The sequence below is a fragment of the Galeopterus variegatus genome, unplaced genomic scaffold (genome assembly GCF_000696425.1).
Source record: "Galeopterus variegatus unplaced genomic scaffold, G_variegatus-3.0.2 Scaffold9212, whole genome shotgun sequence".
In the NCBI taxonomy this organism is placed as follows: domain Eukaryota; kingdom Metazoa; phylum Chordata; class Mammalia; order Dermoptera; family Cynocephalidae; genus Galeopterus; species Galeopterus variegatus.
This window is the reverse complement of record NW_007735323.1, coordinates 33,619-50,478: the sequence shown is the minus strand read 5'-3', so window position 1 is coordinate 50,478 and position 16,860 is coordinate 33,619. Positions and strand designations below refer to the sequence as shown.

The window sequence follows — 16,860 nt, the reverse complement described above, 5'->3', positions numbered from 1 at the left end:
ATCCGTTGCCGGACACGGAAAAAAAAAAAAAAAAAAAAAAAAAAAAAAAAAGAAAGAAATGCAGAAAGTACACCAGAATAAAGAATAAAAAGGGAATCTGGAATGTTCCATCTTAAAATTCCACAGGATCTTCCCTGGGTTGTTCCCGATTCTTACCTTTGAATGCCCACTGGAAAAACATATGCTATAATGATTAGAAATGTATTCCTCTGTGGGAAGTAGCAGCAGTTACATTTAAAGAAAGGTAAGCTTCTCTCCAGGCTGCGTTAACATTTTCTAACACATTCATCTCTTCCAACTATCTGCAGACAAATTCACAATATGATCCTACTCGGTGTTTTGCCTTTGTTCACGATCTGTGTGATGAAGATCAAAGTTACCCAGTGCCCAGGGACAGTCTTGATGTCATCATTCTCATATTTGTTCTTTCAGCAGTTGATCCAAACAAGTAAGTTTTAGGTCCCTTAAGCAGGAGCATAACAAAAATAAAGCTTTGGTGAGGGACGTTGATATTAGAGTTGGTCCCTAAAAAGAAAGGGTTTTATTTATTTTCTGATAGACAGGAAGAAGCCACACCATCTTGAGTGATATGAGCATCTCAACCATTTTTCTAAATTTATCTTGAAGTCCAACTTCTGTTTCAGCCTCAAAACTTTGGCTTGCTGGCTGCAATGGTTGGTTCTATTTTTCACTGGTACAGTTTAACACTCATGAAGAATGGGGAAGCAATCTTTAATGAATAGGTGGAGAAATTCCCTATTGATAGTCTCATAGCATGCTGTTTCAGAACCATGGGTGCCACAGCACGATGACAGATAGATAACATCTCATTATTGGCCTCTCAAATGCTTTATGTAAAACACACTTATTAATAGTACAAAATTTATTTATTTATTTTATTTATTTATTTTTTTGTCTTTTGTCTTTTTTCATGTCCGGCAACGGATCGCAACTCTCAGTGTCGCGCCCGTACCAGACCAGGACCAGCAACGGGATCGCAACCCTTGGTGTTGCGCCCGCACCTCGTTCAGCCAGTGAGCGGGAACCGGTCTGTATGTGGGATCCGAACCCTCGGCGGGAGCGCCGCCACTTCCAAGCGGCGCACTGTAGCGGTGCACCACTGGGCCGGCCCTATTTTTTTTTATTTTAAAAGATGACCGGTAAGGGGATCTTAACCCTTGACTCGGCGTTGTCAGCACCATGCTCACCCAGTGAGCTAACCGGCCCTCCCTATATGGGATCCGAACCCGTGGCCTAGGTGTTATCAGCAGCACACTTTCCCGAGGGAGCCACGGGCCGGCCCCAATAGTACAAAATTTAAATTGAAGTTTAAGGTGGTCTCTACTTATGTTTTTTGGAAACTGCAGTACAGAATTTCATAAAATCAGGTTTAGATAAAAGGAAAGTTGAATGCTGTGCCCTAGAAGATACCATTAAAACCTTGTACATCAGGGGGCCGGCCCATCGCTCACGCGGGAGAGTGCGGTGCTGATAACACCAAGGCCACGGGTTCGGATCCCATATAGGGATGGCCGGTTAGCTCACTGGCTGAGCGTGGTGCTGACAACACTGAGTCAAGGGTTAAGATCCCCTTACCGGTCATCTTTTAAAAAAATAAATAAATAAACCTTGTGCATCAGGCAGCCAGTAGTCCTATGAAACTACTTTCTCTAGGAAGGAGAATCAGTCAGAGAGATGGTGGCTGACAGATTCAGGCACCATCAACTAACACCAGAGAAGGCTTGGCATTGTTTAACTCTAGGGAGTCAGGACAGAGGTCAGGGGCTTGGCACATACTGGTGGTCTGGGCAACCACACTCCCCAAACCATGGGATCTGAATAGCTTCTTAGAGACTTCAGACATCTATTCACTCTGAACATCAGAGCCAATCAAAAGACATTCACATTTTAAAATAAAAACAAATAAGTGTTAGAGGTCAAGGTAAACAGGTGTCAGAAAGCCTGAAGGTCACATGTCTGAAGACGACAAAGACCAGCAAGTGAGATTCTGGTGAGAGTCCAAGGACCCAGTGCTGGCTCCAAAGGGCAGGGGCTTTGAGTGATTTCCTCTAGAACAGCGTTAAAGTCAGCCACCTGACAGGGATATCATGAATATGAAATAAAGGCATATTGAAGAACAGCCCGAAAGGCCTGGCATGGTTTTAAACAGAAGTTTAAGTGCTACAGACTTCTGTTCAGATCCCCTTACCAGCCACCTGCCAAAAAAAAACACAAACAAACAAAGAAACGAATTAACATAAATTCTACAGACTGTCTAAAAACCTATGAATCAAACAAAACATTAAAGGTAAAATGTTATTATTCAAAATTTAAATAAACTTTGAAATGTTTTTTGTAAGTTTGTAACATTTAAATTTCTGAAGTCATGAAAACTTAAACCTGCACCAAGACTTTTGGAGAATGCTGCATATGGGAAGTGCAGTAGTACATGTAAAGCCCTCTGTCTGTGGTATTCATTTGCATACTGATTGTATCACCATGTAAATCATAAGTTCTTGACAAGTCTTCATTTATTTTTTATTTTTTTTAAAAGATGACCAGTAAGGGGATCTTAACCCTTGACTTGGTGTTGTCAGCACCATGCTCACCCAGTGAGCAAACCAGCCTTCCCTATATGGGATCCGAAACTGTGGCCTTGGTGTTATCAGCACCGCACTCTCCCGAGTGAGCCACAGGCCGGCCCAAGTCTTCATTTAACAAACAGAAAGATACAGTCTCTGCATCGAAAGAGCTCAGGGCCGATGGAGTCACCTCAGAGTTCTCACATTGGATGGTAAGGGCTGCATCCAAAAAGCCAGGGGAGTACAAGGCAGAGATAGCAATCCCAGGACTAGGAAGAAGTGAGCCAGATGGAGAGCATGGAACCTACCCCCAACCTATGATAGAAACAGGTTGTCCCCAGGACTGTTCAGGCTGAATGCAGTGAATCGAGGCCATAGTTGGAAGCAAGCAGCCAACATGTAATCCATTTCCCACTGTCCAACTGAAACAAGGGCAGAGCTAAGATTTCAGGGTTGATGTGTCAGAGTTAGGAAGTCTACTGGCTTTTTTGGATATGCTACAGGGAAAAGGAACCTGTCCTTAAGGAGGCCTCATCTTCATTTCTGCTGCCCCACAGGATGCAGAAGGCTATCAACAGGCTGAGTAGGCTTTTGAAGCCTGGAGGGATAATGCTTCTGCGAGATTATGGCCGCTATGACATGGCCCAGCTTCGGTTTAAAAAAGGTATTTTGCCACTATAATCAAAACAATGGTTTGCCATCAGAACAAACATACAGATCAGTGGAACAGAATAGAGACTGTGGAATTTGAGCTCCATGTATAAAGCCATTTAATATATGGCAAAGGTAGTATATTTTTGAAGAAAATTTAAGAGGTTTGTATAATCTAGATATTGAGGTCTGTTTAACCAAGACAGCTACTTTTGGAAGAGTTATTTTTATTTTTATTATTATTTTTAGGAGCGCCGCCGCGCTTCCCAAGCGGCACACTATCCAGTGCGCCACCGGGCCGGCCCTGGAAGAGTTATTTTTATTTTTATTATTATTATTTTTTTTAAAGATGACCTGTAAGGGGATCTCAACCCTTGGCTTGGTGTTGTCAGCACCATGCTCAGCCAGTGAGCAAACCGGCCATCCCTATATAGGATTCGAACCCGTGGCCTTGGTGTTATCAGCACCGCACTCTACCAAGTGAGCCACAGGCTGGCCCTGGAAGAGTTATTTTTAGAAAGACATTTGATTACATAAATAATTTTAAATGTGGTATGACAAAAAATGCCATTAAAATGTTAAAATACAAGTGACAGATTGAGAAGAAATATTTTTCAGTGCATATAACAGATAAAGACTTAATATCTATGCTCTTCAAGGGACTACCGTGAAATTGATAAGGAAAAGCTCAATGACCCACCCAAAAAACAGGCAAGGAATGTTTAGAGTCAGTTCACAGAAGAGCCTATCTAAGTGGTCAATAAACACAATGTCAAGGAAATAAAAATAATGAGATGGTACTTCTTAAAACTATTGCTGGCCAATTCAGAGGAGGAGGTACACTCTTCCATTACTGGTAGAAATATGAATCATGATGGCATTTTTTAAAGCTCCCTGGTATTATTTATTCAGTCTAACAGTCTTTTGGGGAATTATTCAAGAACCAGCACATAATATATGTATAAGCAAAATCTTGGAAACAAAGTTGTCTCTGGATAGGGGGATGTTGTGCATGGCCCCTGGGTAGACCCCATAACACTGGCCTTGGAGGGATTTCCTTTCTGTTTCACTGAGTGAGAAAAGCAACGTACAGGTGAGCATTTCAAACTTGATTTGCGTATAACAGTTGCTGGAGGAAAATAAATACATATATGTGAATGTATTGACATTCAGGAAGATGTAGAATGATTAAATGCCAGGTTGTTAAATTGAGGCAAGGCCAGGAGGTTTAGCAGCAGAAAGGAAGGCATTAACAGAGTTTGTCCTATTAATTTAATCAAAAAGTAAAGTTGTTTTCATCAAACAGAATTCTAGAACAAGGAGCTATGAATCACATGTTATCTGACATTGAAGTTTGATTGTCCCATTGAGCTGCACTTCTCCAAAGCACCATTCCTCCATAGAAGAGAAACTGCAGATTCATGCAGAGTACCAGGTGTGACCAAGAAAGGAGTATGTTCTCGGCCCAGGAAATTGATACCTCGATGCACATTTGATTAGCAATGAAATTCAAAGACATGCTTTGAAGTTTTCTCTGATTTTTACCATGTCACTCTGCAGGTCAGTGTCTATCTGGAAATTTCTATGTGAGAGGTGATGGCACCAGAGTTTACTTCTTCACACAAGGTATGAAAACACTCATCTTTTTTTGTTGGAAAGAAAACGAGATTAGATGGTCTTCAGTGTACTTTCAGAAGGGAGGTCATATGGCCCTTCCCATCTTTTAGGTGGCCTTTTTCCTGAGGTTCCCCACCCCTCGTACTTCACCCCTAAGCCACTGAGCCACTCACTGGTCCCCAGACAGCTCTGGCTTGTGCAGTGCCTTCAGTCCATTGCTTTGCTCTTCCTTTCTCTCACTTTGTCCAAAATGGGAAATCTGCCCGTTTTCTAAGACTTGTCTCCAGTTCAGCCAGGTTCACCCTCTGCACTGGGTAGTGCTTTAAGTGCTCCTGTGTTCCAGGTATAACCCAGAATTGCTCTCACCTGTTACTTGCCCTGTCCGCCAACTTCCTCTACCAGTGCCTTATGAATACTCCAATCCTGGGCCATTTCTTGGGTCACATACTTCTTTGAGCCTTTGGTTAAAGTAATGAAACCTCTCTCCTAAAAAATTGCTTTACATACATATATGTAGATTTCTGCATATAATTTTATGTTGTACATAGATCCCTGCAGGCCAAATACAAATCAAAGGTTTTTTAAAAAACCCTGGGCTGGCCAGTTACCTCAGTTAGTTAGAACACAACCTTGTAACACCAAAGTCAAGGGTTCATATCCCTGTACCTGCCAGCTGCAAAAGTAATATTTTTTTAAAGCCCTGGCCTATAGCTTTTATCTTCTTAAAAATTCCTCCCCATCAGCTGACTCTTAATAAGGATCTGCCTCTGGCTTCCAGACTGCCTTTCTCAGGTTGTTGGTTTCCCCTCCGTAAACATGAACTTTGTTGCCAAGCCAGTGCTACATTTATAACTAAAAGGCTCTGCTAAAGCCCCCGTTTACCATGGGAAGTAGTAAACAAAATGCCTTTTCTTCAGGGGAAGCTTTGTAGACCTCCTCTCTTTTCCAAACTAGATGAACTGGACACACTGTTCACTACTGCCGGACTGGAAAAGGTTCAAAACCTGGTGGATCGCCGATTGCAAGTGAACCGAGGGAAACAGCTGACAATGTACCGAGTTTGGATTCAGTGCAAGTATCGCAAGCCTCTTGCATCCAACACTGCCTGAGAGGCACCTGCTCCTGACACCATGTGAGCTCATTGTGTTTCAGGCATTTTTAAAAGGAATATCTGTAAGTGGTGTCTTGTTAATGTTGGACAGTTCAAGAATTCAGACAGACTCAAACCTTGAACCTAGGAAAAATTACTTTTTATCATGATTCAAACCATTGTTTTTTATATCTGTGAAGCCCTTTAATATGTACTTTTCTCAAGTTCTTTATTACTTTGAGGTCTCTGTCTTGCCATTTTGTGACTAATAACTGCAACTATTCATATAAATAAGAATTTTAAAACATCGAGAATTTATTTCTATGTGAAAGTGTTATACATAATGTGTCAGTTGACCGTAAGTTGCATTAAATTATTTGGGAATTCAAATACATGGGCGAGGCAATTGCAGCAGATACATACAAAGATGAGTAAAGCTCTCATTAAGTCATGGGGGAAGCAAATTGGGAAGAATTGTATCTGTCTTAGGATGTTTTCCTGACTCAAAAATGTACCTGGAAACAGCATCAAAATGTGTATCCTTGTTAAGCAAGTGCTCATGGTCTCCACTTTAAATCTTCAGTGGAGATTCAGTTCCATGTAATTTTAAGCACTGCTTCCCCTCTAATTTCTGTCTAAAGAATTGAAAGGATCTTCACTTTTAGCAAAATTATCTTTTTTTTTTTTTTTGGCAGCTGACTGGAACAGTTTGGTTTTTTTTTCATCATGTCTTTGTTTACCTTTTTTTTTTAATCATGTCTTTATTTATTTGTTTACTTTTTTTTTTTTTTTTGACAAGTAAGGGGATCGTAACCCTTCGCACAGTGTCCTCCACACCACAGTCAACTGGTGAGCGCACCAGCCATCCCTATATAGGATCCAAACCCACAGCCTTGGCGCTACTAGCGCCGCACTCTCCTGAGTGAGCCACAGGGCTGGACCTTATTTTTATTTTTTATTTTTTATTTATTTTTATTTTTTATTTTTTATTTATTTTTATTTTTTATTTTTTATTTATTTTTATTTTTTATTTTTATTTATTTGATTTTTTTTAAAGATGACCGGTAAGGGGATCTTAACCCTTGACTTGGTGTTGTCAGCACCACGCTCACCCAATGAGCTAACCGGCCATCCCTATATGGGATCCGAACCCGTGGTCTTGGTGTTATCAGCACCACACTCTCCTGAGTGAGCTAACTGACCATACCTATATAGGGATCCGAACCCATGGCCTTGGTGTTATCAGTACCGCACTCTCCCAAGTGAGCCACGGGCCAGCCCTTATCATGTCTTTAAATGTTTGACACAAAAAGAGAGAACTTCTTTTTTTTTTTTTGTCTTTTGTCTTTTTTCCGTGTCCGGCAACAGATCGCAACCCTCAGTGTTGCCCCCATACCGGACCGGAGACCGGCAACGGGATCGCAACCCTCGGCGTTGCTTCCGCGCCTCGCTCAGCCAGTGAGCGGGAACCGGTCTGTATGTGGGATCCGAACCCTCGGGCGGGAGCGCCGCCGCGCTTCCCAAGCAGCGCACTATCCAGTGCACCACCGGGCCGGCCCGAAAAAGAGAGAACTTCTTAATTTTAACCACATCACTTCTAAACATGATCATCATCAGTGTTGCTTTTTTTTTTAATGTTCTGCTTTTTTTTCCAGTGGTCACTTTTACATGTTTTCCTCTTGATGATCCATACAGTTAAAGGATATATTTTTAATTTTAGCAAAGAAGGAATTTTTAATTCTCCATTTCTACATTTTAGATTTCCAGCTCAATGTATTATCATAATTGCTTTATTATTTTACCTATACATGAAAATGTGACAGGACACAAATAATTTTTCTCTTTAAGAACCTAAAATTTCAGAAAATGGAAATGCTTTCCGTAAGGAAAAGAAGTTTAAGATTCAAAGTAATGCCTGGCTTTTACCTTTTTTTTTTTTTTTTTTTAAATAATTCCAAACTTACAGAAAATTATAGTACAGGAATATTGCAAATATAATCAATTTTTTTTCTTAACCATTTAAGAATAAGTTGTGAGGTGATGTCCCAACACCCCTGCTTTTTTTACTGTGTAATTTCTGTAACCAAAGACATTCTGTATCACCAGATAAATCCATCACAAGTAGAAATACATGGAAACATTACTGCCATCCACAGACAGTTCAGGTTTTCCCAGTGGTGCAAATGATGTCCTTAACACACACACATATACACACAAACCATTGTTTTGCATTTAATAGTTATGTCTCAGTCTCCCTCAGTCTGGAACAATTTTTTTTTCTTTTTTTTAATAAGCAATATTTATTGCTTACAGGTTCAGAAGCTGGGAAGTCCAAAATCCAGGGAACACACTGGTGAGAGTCTTCTTTGGTGGCTTTACAGCAAAGCAGGGGTCTCACATGGTAGAAAATGGTGGAGCAGAGAGAGAAGCTCCCATATGCTCTCCTTTTAAAGCCCTCCAAACCACAGCCCTGGCCCATTATTAATCCATTCACTATAGCATGGTCCTACAATCTAATCACCTCTTCAAGGCCCCACCTTTCAATTACCATACTAGGATTTCCCACCCTTTTAACACTCACAATGGTGGCCAAATTTTGGGGGGACACAGTCCAAGGCATTCCATCCCTGGCCCCCCAAACTTGTGTCCTTTTCACATACAAATACATTCATTCCATCCACAAAATCTTAACTTCTTTCAATTCAAAAGTTCAAAATCCCATCTTGGTAGGACAAACATAGGGTAAATATTCCCATTTGAAAAGGGAGAAATAGGCCCAAAAAATGGTGCAACAGGTCCTAAGCAAGTCAGAAACTCAGCAGGGCAAGCTTTAAATCTTAAGCTGTGAATCATGTACCTTGACTCCATGTTCAATGTTCTCTCCACGCTGGTGCGGGGGTTGGGTCCCTAAGTCCTCGGCAGCTCTGCTCCTATGGCTTTCCTGGTCTCAGGTGATGCTATAACTTTCACAGGCTGGCATTGCACAGTGGTAGCTCTACAAGTCTGGGGTCTCCATTGCGGTCCTGCTCCCACAGCCACAGCTCCATTAAGCATGGTCTTGGCGGGGTTTTTCTGCTGCAACTCTGACACCATATTTCCTCTTGGAATCGCTCTAGTAAAGACTATGTGTTAACTCCACCGCAGATCTCGTCCTGGGCTGCCAGGCTTTTCCATACATCCTTTGAAATTGCGGTGGAGGCTCCCAAGCCTCCACAGCTCTGGCATTCTGTGAGCCTGCAAACTCAATACCACATGGATGCCACCAAGGCTCCCAGCTTGTATCTTCCAAAGGCGGGGGTGCAGCCACACCTGGGGCTAATTTAGCCACAGCTGGAACAGCTGAAGCAGCTGGGGTGCTGGTGGTGGAAACAGCTTCTCAAGGTGGTCCTGGGCAGTGAGCTCGTGGAGGGTGCCTCTGGCCTGTTTCCCGAGACTATTCTCTCTCACTAGGCCTCTGGGCCTGTAATGGAAGGGCTGGCCCCAGAAAACCAGTCTAGAACAATTCTTCAAGCTTGCTTTCACTTTCGTAACCTTGACATTTTAAGATTACAGGCTATTTGCAAACTCAAATTGGGTTTGTCAGATGTTTCCTCATGATTTGGTTTAGGTTATGCATTTTTGGTAGGAATATCAGAAGTGGTGCTGAGTTTCTCCCATTGCATTCTATGAGATGATACATAAATGAATTTCCCTATGATTGGTGAGATCACTTAATTCAAGTGATGGCTGCTGAGTTCCTCCACTGGAAAGTTATTATATAAGTACTTTGTAGAGAAGTGTTTTGAGACTATGAATACCCTGTTCCTCATCAAATTTTTTACCCTAGTTTCAGTATCTATCGTAGTTTCTTGGCTGAATTACTACTATGATGGTTGCTAAGTAGTGATTTCTAATTCCACCATTTCTTCTACATTTATCAGTTGGCATCCTACTACAAGAAAGCTTTTTCTTTTTCCTATTCATTTATTTATCTCACTATGAACTCATAAGTTTTTGTTTTATTCAATCGTTATAATCCATTGCTATTATTTTAATGCTCCTATTGCAGATTTGGGGGGTGGAAGTCCCTTCAGACTGGCTTTTATGAGCTTTTGATGTGTCCCTTGGAGCACTTCAAGCTAAGTTGTTCCAGGCTCATCTTCTACTTTGCCCCATTCTGGAATCAGCCATTTCCCCCAAGGATTTCCTAGTGGGTTTTTTTTAGTGAAGACAGGTATTTAGAAAGCAAGAACTGAGCACTAAGTGTGCTCGATGCTATTGGAGTGTATCTGATCCCAGGCCCTCTCAGCAGATAGAGCTAGGGGATATATATATGTAGGTATACACATTTATATCCATATTAATGTACTTACATATATGTTAAAAACTCTCCGTTCAAATCAATACCTTTGTGGGGGGTTTTTTTGTGGGGTTTTTCATATTAATGTACTTACATATATGTTAAAAACTCTCCGTTCAAATCAATACCTTTGTGGGGGTTTTTTTGTGGGGTTTTTTGTTGTTTTTTTTTTTTTTTTTAAAAGATGACCGGTAAGGGGATCTTAACCCTTGACTTAGTGTTGTCAGCACCACGCTCACCCACTGAGCAAACCGGCCATCCCTATATGGGATCCGAACCTGTGGCCTTGGTGTTATCAGCACCGCACTCTCCCGAGTGAGCCACAGGCCAGCCCCCAAATCAATACCTTTGATTCCAATCCGACACCACAGGATTTATTCTAGTTTTTTCCCTTTCTGTACTTATCACTCCCCTTTCTAACAGTAAAGAACCTGGCTCCCTTGATCCTCATTATATGTGTCTATTGGATCAGTCCCCTCATATAGCACGAATAAACTCTTCACCACCACCCACTCATGGATGCCCTCCTCACCTCTCTTGGCCTCTGACACCCCACACCAAGCCACCATTGCTATCATTCCCTTACCCACTGTGTCCAACAGCCCCACAGGCCCCCCCACATCTACCTTGCTTGGCACCACTGTGGGTTTTAAAAGGTTGGAGGAAAGGATAAAGGAAGGAAGGGAGCGACCATCATTCCATTGTACTGAATTTACTTTAAACTGGAGAAGACTGAATCCCTGGAATGGTTTTCATCTATCTTTTGAAATGAACAGATACATCAATTTAAAAGGTCCACTAAAGACCATCCTTTGGCATCCTTAAAGCATTTCACCTGGCTTGGGCTTTGGGCTTAGATAGAAAAGATGAACCTTTTCCTGCCCTGCCCCCTTTGATTCCCTGCCATCTGCTAAGCTCTCTGACTTATCTGTCAGGCCAAGTTGAACTCTGTAAGGGACTTTGCATGATGTTTCAGCCTCAGCATCGCTAATGGTGGGCAGAGGACAATTACATGTTCAAGGTGGATTAAAGGATAACCTCAGTACCACTCAAAAAGTACGTACTGTTTGGATTATCAGTCTGACTCCAAGTGGTATCTCTTGATATTCTTAATGCAAGAAAGGTGCTGCATTGGGCTGAGAAGGTAGCCCAGGTGTGAAGCTGTTCAGGAAGTTGTGTGGCTTAGATGTGAGTCTAATAGAGAAGTATTTCTGAAACTGATTCATCTTCCTAAGTAGTGTTGATTTGGCTGAGATAAATTTGATGTTGTTTGAGAAACAAGGGACAGTTTCATTTGAGACAAGTTCACTGGAGCTATTGGAATGAAGCCATTCTCCTGTAGGCAGTGCCCAGAGTCAGGGTGTAACCACGGTCACCTGGAAAGCATGGGTTTTGCACTGAGAAGGGTGATTGAGCTCTGGTCCTGTGTGGTTCATCTGGAGCCTGGCCTCTGTTAACGCTGTCAAACCTATGTTTTGCAAAGTGCTGCTACCTCCCTTCATGTAAATTCATATTCTCTGAAGCTCTGGCTGGAAAATCAGGGCCTTGGAAACTTACTAGGAAAATCTAATGTACTAAGACATCTTACTTTCATATAATTAATTCCTATCTTTGTTTAAAGACATTACTTTAGTAAGAATGGGGAGTTCTATCTGTGGCTTAAGAGATGAGCTCAGGACAAACAGTTTCCTTCACTCTGTCCACAAAGGCCTGTTCTTTGGTTTGTGGCTGCAGCTGCTATTTTCAGAGCCTGGCTGCATTGATGCATTGCAGATTTTTACATGCTTCTTAGTTTGGTCTACAGGTTATGATTGGGAACCTTGGTGGAGAGGTGCAAGAAGTGAATTTCCCAGATAAAAACTCTGAAATGGTGCCTTGTAGCTGCTTGCTTTACTTCGGTACATTTCTGGGTTCAAGATTAAATATTGTCTGGGCCGGCCCATGGCTCACTCAGGAGAGTGTGGTGCTGGTAACACCAAGGACATGGGTTCGGATCCCATATAGGGATGGCCAGTTAGCTCACTGGGTGAGCATGGTGCTGACAACACCAAGTCAAGGGTTAAGATCCCCTTACCGGTCATCTTAAAAATAAAAATAAATCTATATATTGTCTCTTGGCTGTCGTCAATGGAATACACTCCATGACCAAGTATGAGGATAAATAGCCACAGTCTGATTCCATGCTTCACTGGGGGGCCCTGAGACACAGTAGCCAGTACCATGATCAAAGACTTGAGCTGGGCACCTTCACCCCAAGGTGAGCCCCAAATTCTGTTCATTCATTCCCCACCTTCCTTTCTCTGAGTTTGGATTTGTTTATTAAAATTTAAAATGTTCTGGGGCCAGCCCATGGTTCATTTGAGAGAGTGTGGTGCTGATAACACCAAGGCCGCAGATTCAAATACCTCTATAGGAATGGCCAGTTGGCTCACTTGGGAGAGCGTGGTGCTGACAACACCAAGTCAAGGGTTAAGATCCCCTTTCCAGTCATCTTTCAAAAACAAATTTTTTTTTTAATGTTCTTAGAAGAAGCCATACTCTAAACATTGACCAATGACAGAATGTTAGAGAAACACCTCCGAGGGGGTGAGCAGGAATAGAGACCCTGAAGTACCTGCTGTCAGCATGCCCCCCATCCCCTATTCATCCTGGCTTCCTGTGACCCCTCATTGTTCATTGGGTGATTAAGGCTGACACTCGATTGAGCTCACTAAATTATGAGGTCCTTGGGGGAACTTTGTATTCTAAACTCTTAGCAGAGTGGCAGAGTACCTGGCCCCTGGTCGGTGCACAGTAAATGAGTATTGAGCGACTAGCTTCTTTCTGCCTTGCCCTTCTCCATCCCCCACCCCACAGTCACCACCGACACAGTTTGTATGTAACTTTGGAAGAATATACAGGGGGATTGGTTCCAGAATCATCCTTGGATACCAAAATCTGGGGATGCTCACATCCCTGATATAAAATGTCATAGTATTTGCATATAATCTACACATATCCTACATATACTTTAGATCATCTCTAGATTACTCATGATACCTAATAATACAGTGTAAATGCCATGTAAGTAGTTGTTACACTGTATTGTTTAGGGAATAGTGACAAGAAAAACAGTCTCTACATGTTCAGTACAGATGCAATTTTTTTCCAGATATTTTCGGTCCACACTTAGTTGAATCCACAGTTGCAGAACCCATGAATAGGGAGAGGCGATTGTGTTGTACAGAGCTGTGGTTACAAGTATCATCAGCTCAGACTGGCTCAAACAAACAAACAAAAACAGTGTAGAAGGGCACAACAAGAGGGCTGGCCCATGGCTCACTTGGGAGAGTGTGGTGCTGATAACACCAAGGTCCCGGGTTCGGATCCCTATATAGGGATGGCCGGCTAGCTCACTTGGGAGAGCGTGGTGCTGACAACACCAAGTCAAGGGTTAGGGTCCCCTTACCAGTCATCTTTTTTTTTTTTTTTAAAAAAAAGGGCACAACAGGGTGCCTTATGGACCCCAGGGCAGAAATGTAGAGGGTCCCGAGAAGAGACTTGGGAAGTGTGATGTTGCCCTCACTCAAGAGAGGTGGTTGGGAGCAGGGGAGAGGTGCCCTCTGAGATGGGGGGTGAGGACAGGGAAGGTCTCCTGAAAAAGGTCACATCCATCATGGGACATCTTCTAGGTGGAAGGGGCAGGAGGAATAACCAATGCCAAGGCTTGAGGATCATGGTGGACTCCCCATGCTTTTTACCCTGGCAGCATGGGGAATGCTGCATCATGAACATAATCTTAAGGTACCATTGCTCGTTCTCATAATAAATGTATCTGCCTTCAGCACGTTTTAGTAATAGTATTACCCAAGTGCATTAAGTACCAAGAAATGAGTAAGAATGATGATCTGTTTCCAATTGACCCTCGCGGCTAGGGTCTGGATTCTTAGTTCATCTAGGGACTAGGGAATGCTGCATCATGAACATAATAAGCTTAAGGTACCATTGCTCGTTCTCATAATAAATGTATCTGCCTTCAGCACGATTTAATAAGAGAATTACCCAAGTGCATTATGTACCAAGAAATGAGTAAGAATGATTATCTGTTTCCAATTGACCCTCGCGGCTAGGGTCTGGATTCTTAGTTCATCTAGGGACTATTAAAACTATAAAGCCATCCCAACTCACAAGAGTCTGGTTTACAAAGCAGGATATTGATCTGTGATCTGAAACACAACTGGCAGGCCCAGGGGATCTCCCCAGGAAAGGAAGCTGCTTGAGAAACTGAATTTAGATCAGAAGTTGACTGTTCAGAATACAACAGAGCCGAGGAGTTGGATGGCACTGAGAGAGGTTTCCATCAAGCTGAGGCTGTGGTCAAGCGGTGGCTGTCCCGGGATCCCCCATCAGCACCAAGGAGTCAACTGCTGAGCAGATCTGTACTAACACTAACTGGCATTTGTTTGGAACTTAAGACTCTTTGAAAAGCTTTTCATGTATTTAATCCTCACAGTACCCCTATGAAATATAATTATCTCTATTTTACAGATGAGGAATTCTGAAGTTCAGGGATAGTAAATGGTTTACCAAGGTCAAAAGACCAGTGTTAATCATAAAGTAATTAGCCTCAAATTAAGGAGGGGTAATTTGATATAAATGATATCTGACATATATGCATTTAGACATTCTTCGCTCCAATCTGCTGCGCCAGCCAGGAGAAAGTTACACCTGCTCAGACCTTAACACTTGCCTGTGGGGAGTGGGGGGTGTGGTGGGAGGAGAAAGCACTGTCCCCTTCCCCCACCCCAAACCTCCCAAGGAAAAAGAAAATGCTGCAGCTGTCAGAAGTGTGATCAAACTATCAAAAGTCCATGAAATCAGCTACATGAATTGTGTTTGTTTTGCAGCATTGTCCAAATTGCAACATTTTCATCTAAACAGAAATTTGAAACCCCCATTTTCACCTTCCTGCCTGTGAGGCTCAGCTCAGCCTGGATCCTGGCACCTTATCTTCTCCAGGGGATCCCCTACAGTTTAGGGACGGCTTCACGGCCTGTGACCTGCTGAGTTACAGAAGGGTCCATGCTTGGCTTTCTGCTCTGCTGTCACCATGTTGAAATTCTTTTTTTTTTTTTTCAAAAGATGACTGGTAAGGGGATCTTAACCCTTGACTTGGTGTTGTCAGCACCACGCTCAACCAGTGAGCCAACCAGCCATCCCTATATGGGATCCGAACCCGTGGCCTTAGTGTTATCAGCACCGCACTCACCCGAGTGAGCCACGGGCCGGCCCTTGAAATTCTTCATAATTTTTTCATTTCACCCTGGGCCCAGAAAATTATGTCTCCAGGCCTACCTCTTTTCTAACTCCTTCCTCCTCCCTCTTCTTCCTTAGGAAAGAGCTGGCTTCTCTTGGCTTTTTTCGACTTGTATTTTCCTTTCCCACTGCACCTGCTGACTCAAGGTCACCAGGGACAGGGTCCTCTGGGCCAGGGGCAGGCCTCCAGCCACCTTTGGCTCTTCCCACCTTTCCAAGCCCCTCTGCATTCTCCTTGCTCCCTGGGTGCCCAGGGGGCCTTGCAGACACACCAAGCCAAGATCCCACAGGACTTGGCCTGAGAGTCCCTCCCTGACCTCCTGACCAGGATCACCACCCCTCAGTTGCTGCAGTCCCCCGCATTGTGGGGCTTTATCTTCCTCGTGACACGACTATTCTTAGGTGGCTCCTGTTTATTGCTGGCTACCTGCCTCTAGACTATAACCTCCCTGGGGGCAGGGACTTTGTCTACTCTGCTCACAGTTGTATCCTTGGTACCTAGAGTGGTATCCAACACATGGAAGGTGCGCACTAAATAGTTCCTGCGTGGATGACGGCTTAGAATGTCAACTAGGAGCTGTGTCCCTGGGAGAATCAGGCACCAAAGAGAGAAACATCAAATTCTGATACCCAATTCAGTGAGAAATAGTGGGGCTGGAGACAGAAAACCAAAACCTGTGGGGGGATGTGCCCTCTCAGTGTTTCTCAGAAGCCAGGCATACCTGGAAAGAGTAGGAAGCAAGCCTGCCCAGCTGCTGAGGGAGGAAGTTGGATCTGACAGTCTTAAAGGTGCAGAAACATCATAGGCAAGCCCTGGGCCCCTCAAGACTGCAGGAGAGTAAATGAGCTGATCCATTTTGAATCTCTAAATGCACAGGAAGTTGGATCTGACAGTCTTAAAGGTGCAGAAACATCATAGGCAAGCCCTGGGCCCCTCGAGACTGCAGGAGAGTAAATGAGCTGATCCATTTTGAATCTCTAAATGCATGAGTACAGGGATAATTCCCAAATCTATGTCACAAGCTAAGGCTCTCTCTTGAGCCTTGAACTACTTTATCCAAATGCCTCCTTGACATCTCTGTCCCCTGGAAGGACCTCAGGCACCCTGAACTCAGTCTGTCCAAACCAGCCCATGACAGCACAAACTGGGGTTGAAATCCTGGAATCACTGTGCTGTCTGTGCCATCCTGGCCAATCTACTGAATTCCTCTCATTCTCAGTCTTCCTCAACTGGAAACTGGGGATAAGCAATAGAATACACACAATCCGGCAGTCCTAGTGGCCCC

The 16,860-nt window shown here is 43.2% G+C and overlaps 1 protein-coding gene across 1 annotated transcript in view; it reads left to right on the top strand.

Moving 5' to 3' along the window:
• Window positions 1-6,258, top strand: part of METTL2B (methyltransferase like 2B) — a 16,758-nt gene extending 10,500 nt beyond the window's left edge. Inside the window, exons 6-9 of the mRNA XM_008593476.1 lie at window positions 309-448; window positions 3,140-3,246; window positions 4,794-4,859; window positions 5,805-6,258. Coding sequence (XP_008591698.1) covers window positions 309-448; window positions 3,140-3,246; window positions 4,794-4,859; window positions 5,805-5,959 — 468 coding nt within the window. The 3' untranslated portion in view covers window positions 5,960-6,258. The remainder of the gene's footprint in view (window positions 1-308; window positions 449-3,139; window positions 3,247-4,793; window positions 4,860-5,804) is intronic.
• The last annotated feature ends 10,602 nt before the right edge of the window (window positions 6,259-16,860 follow it).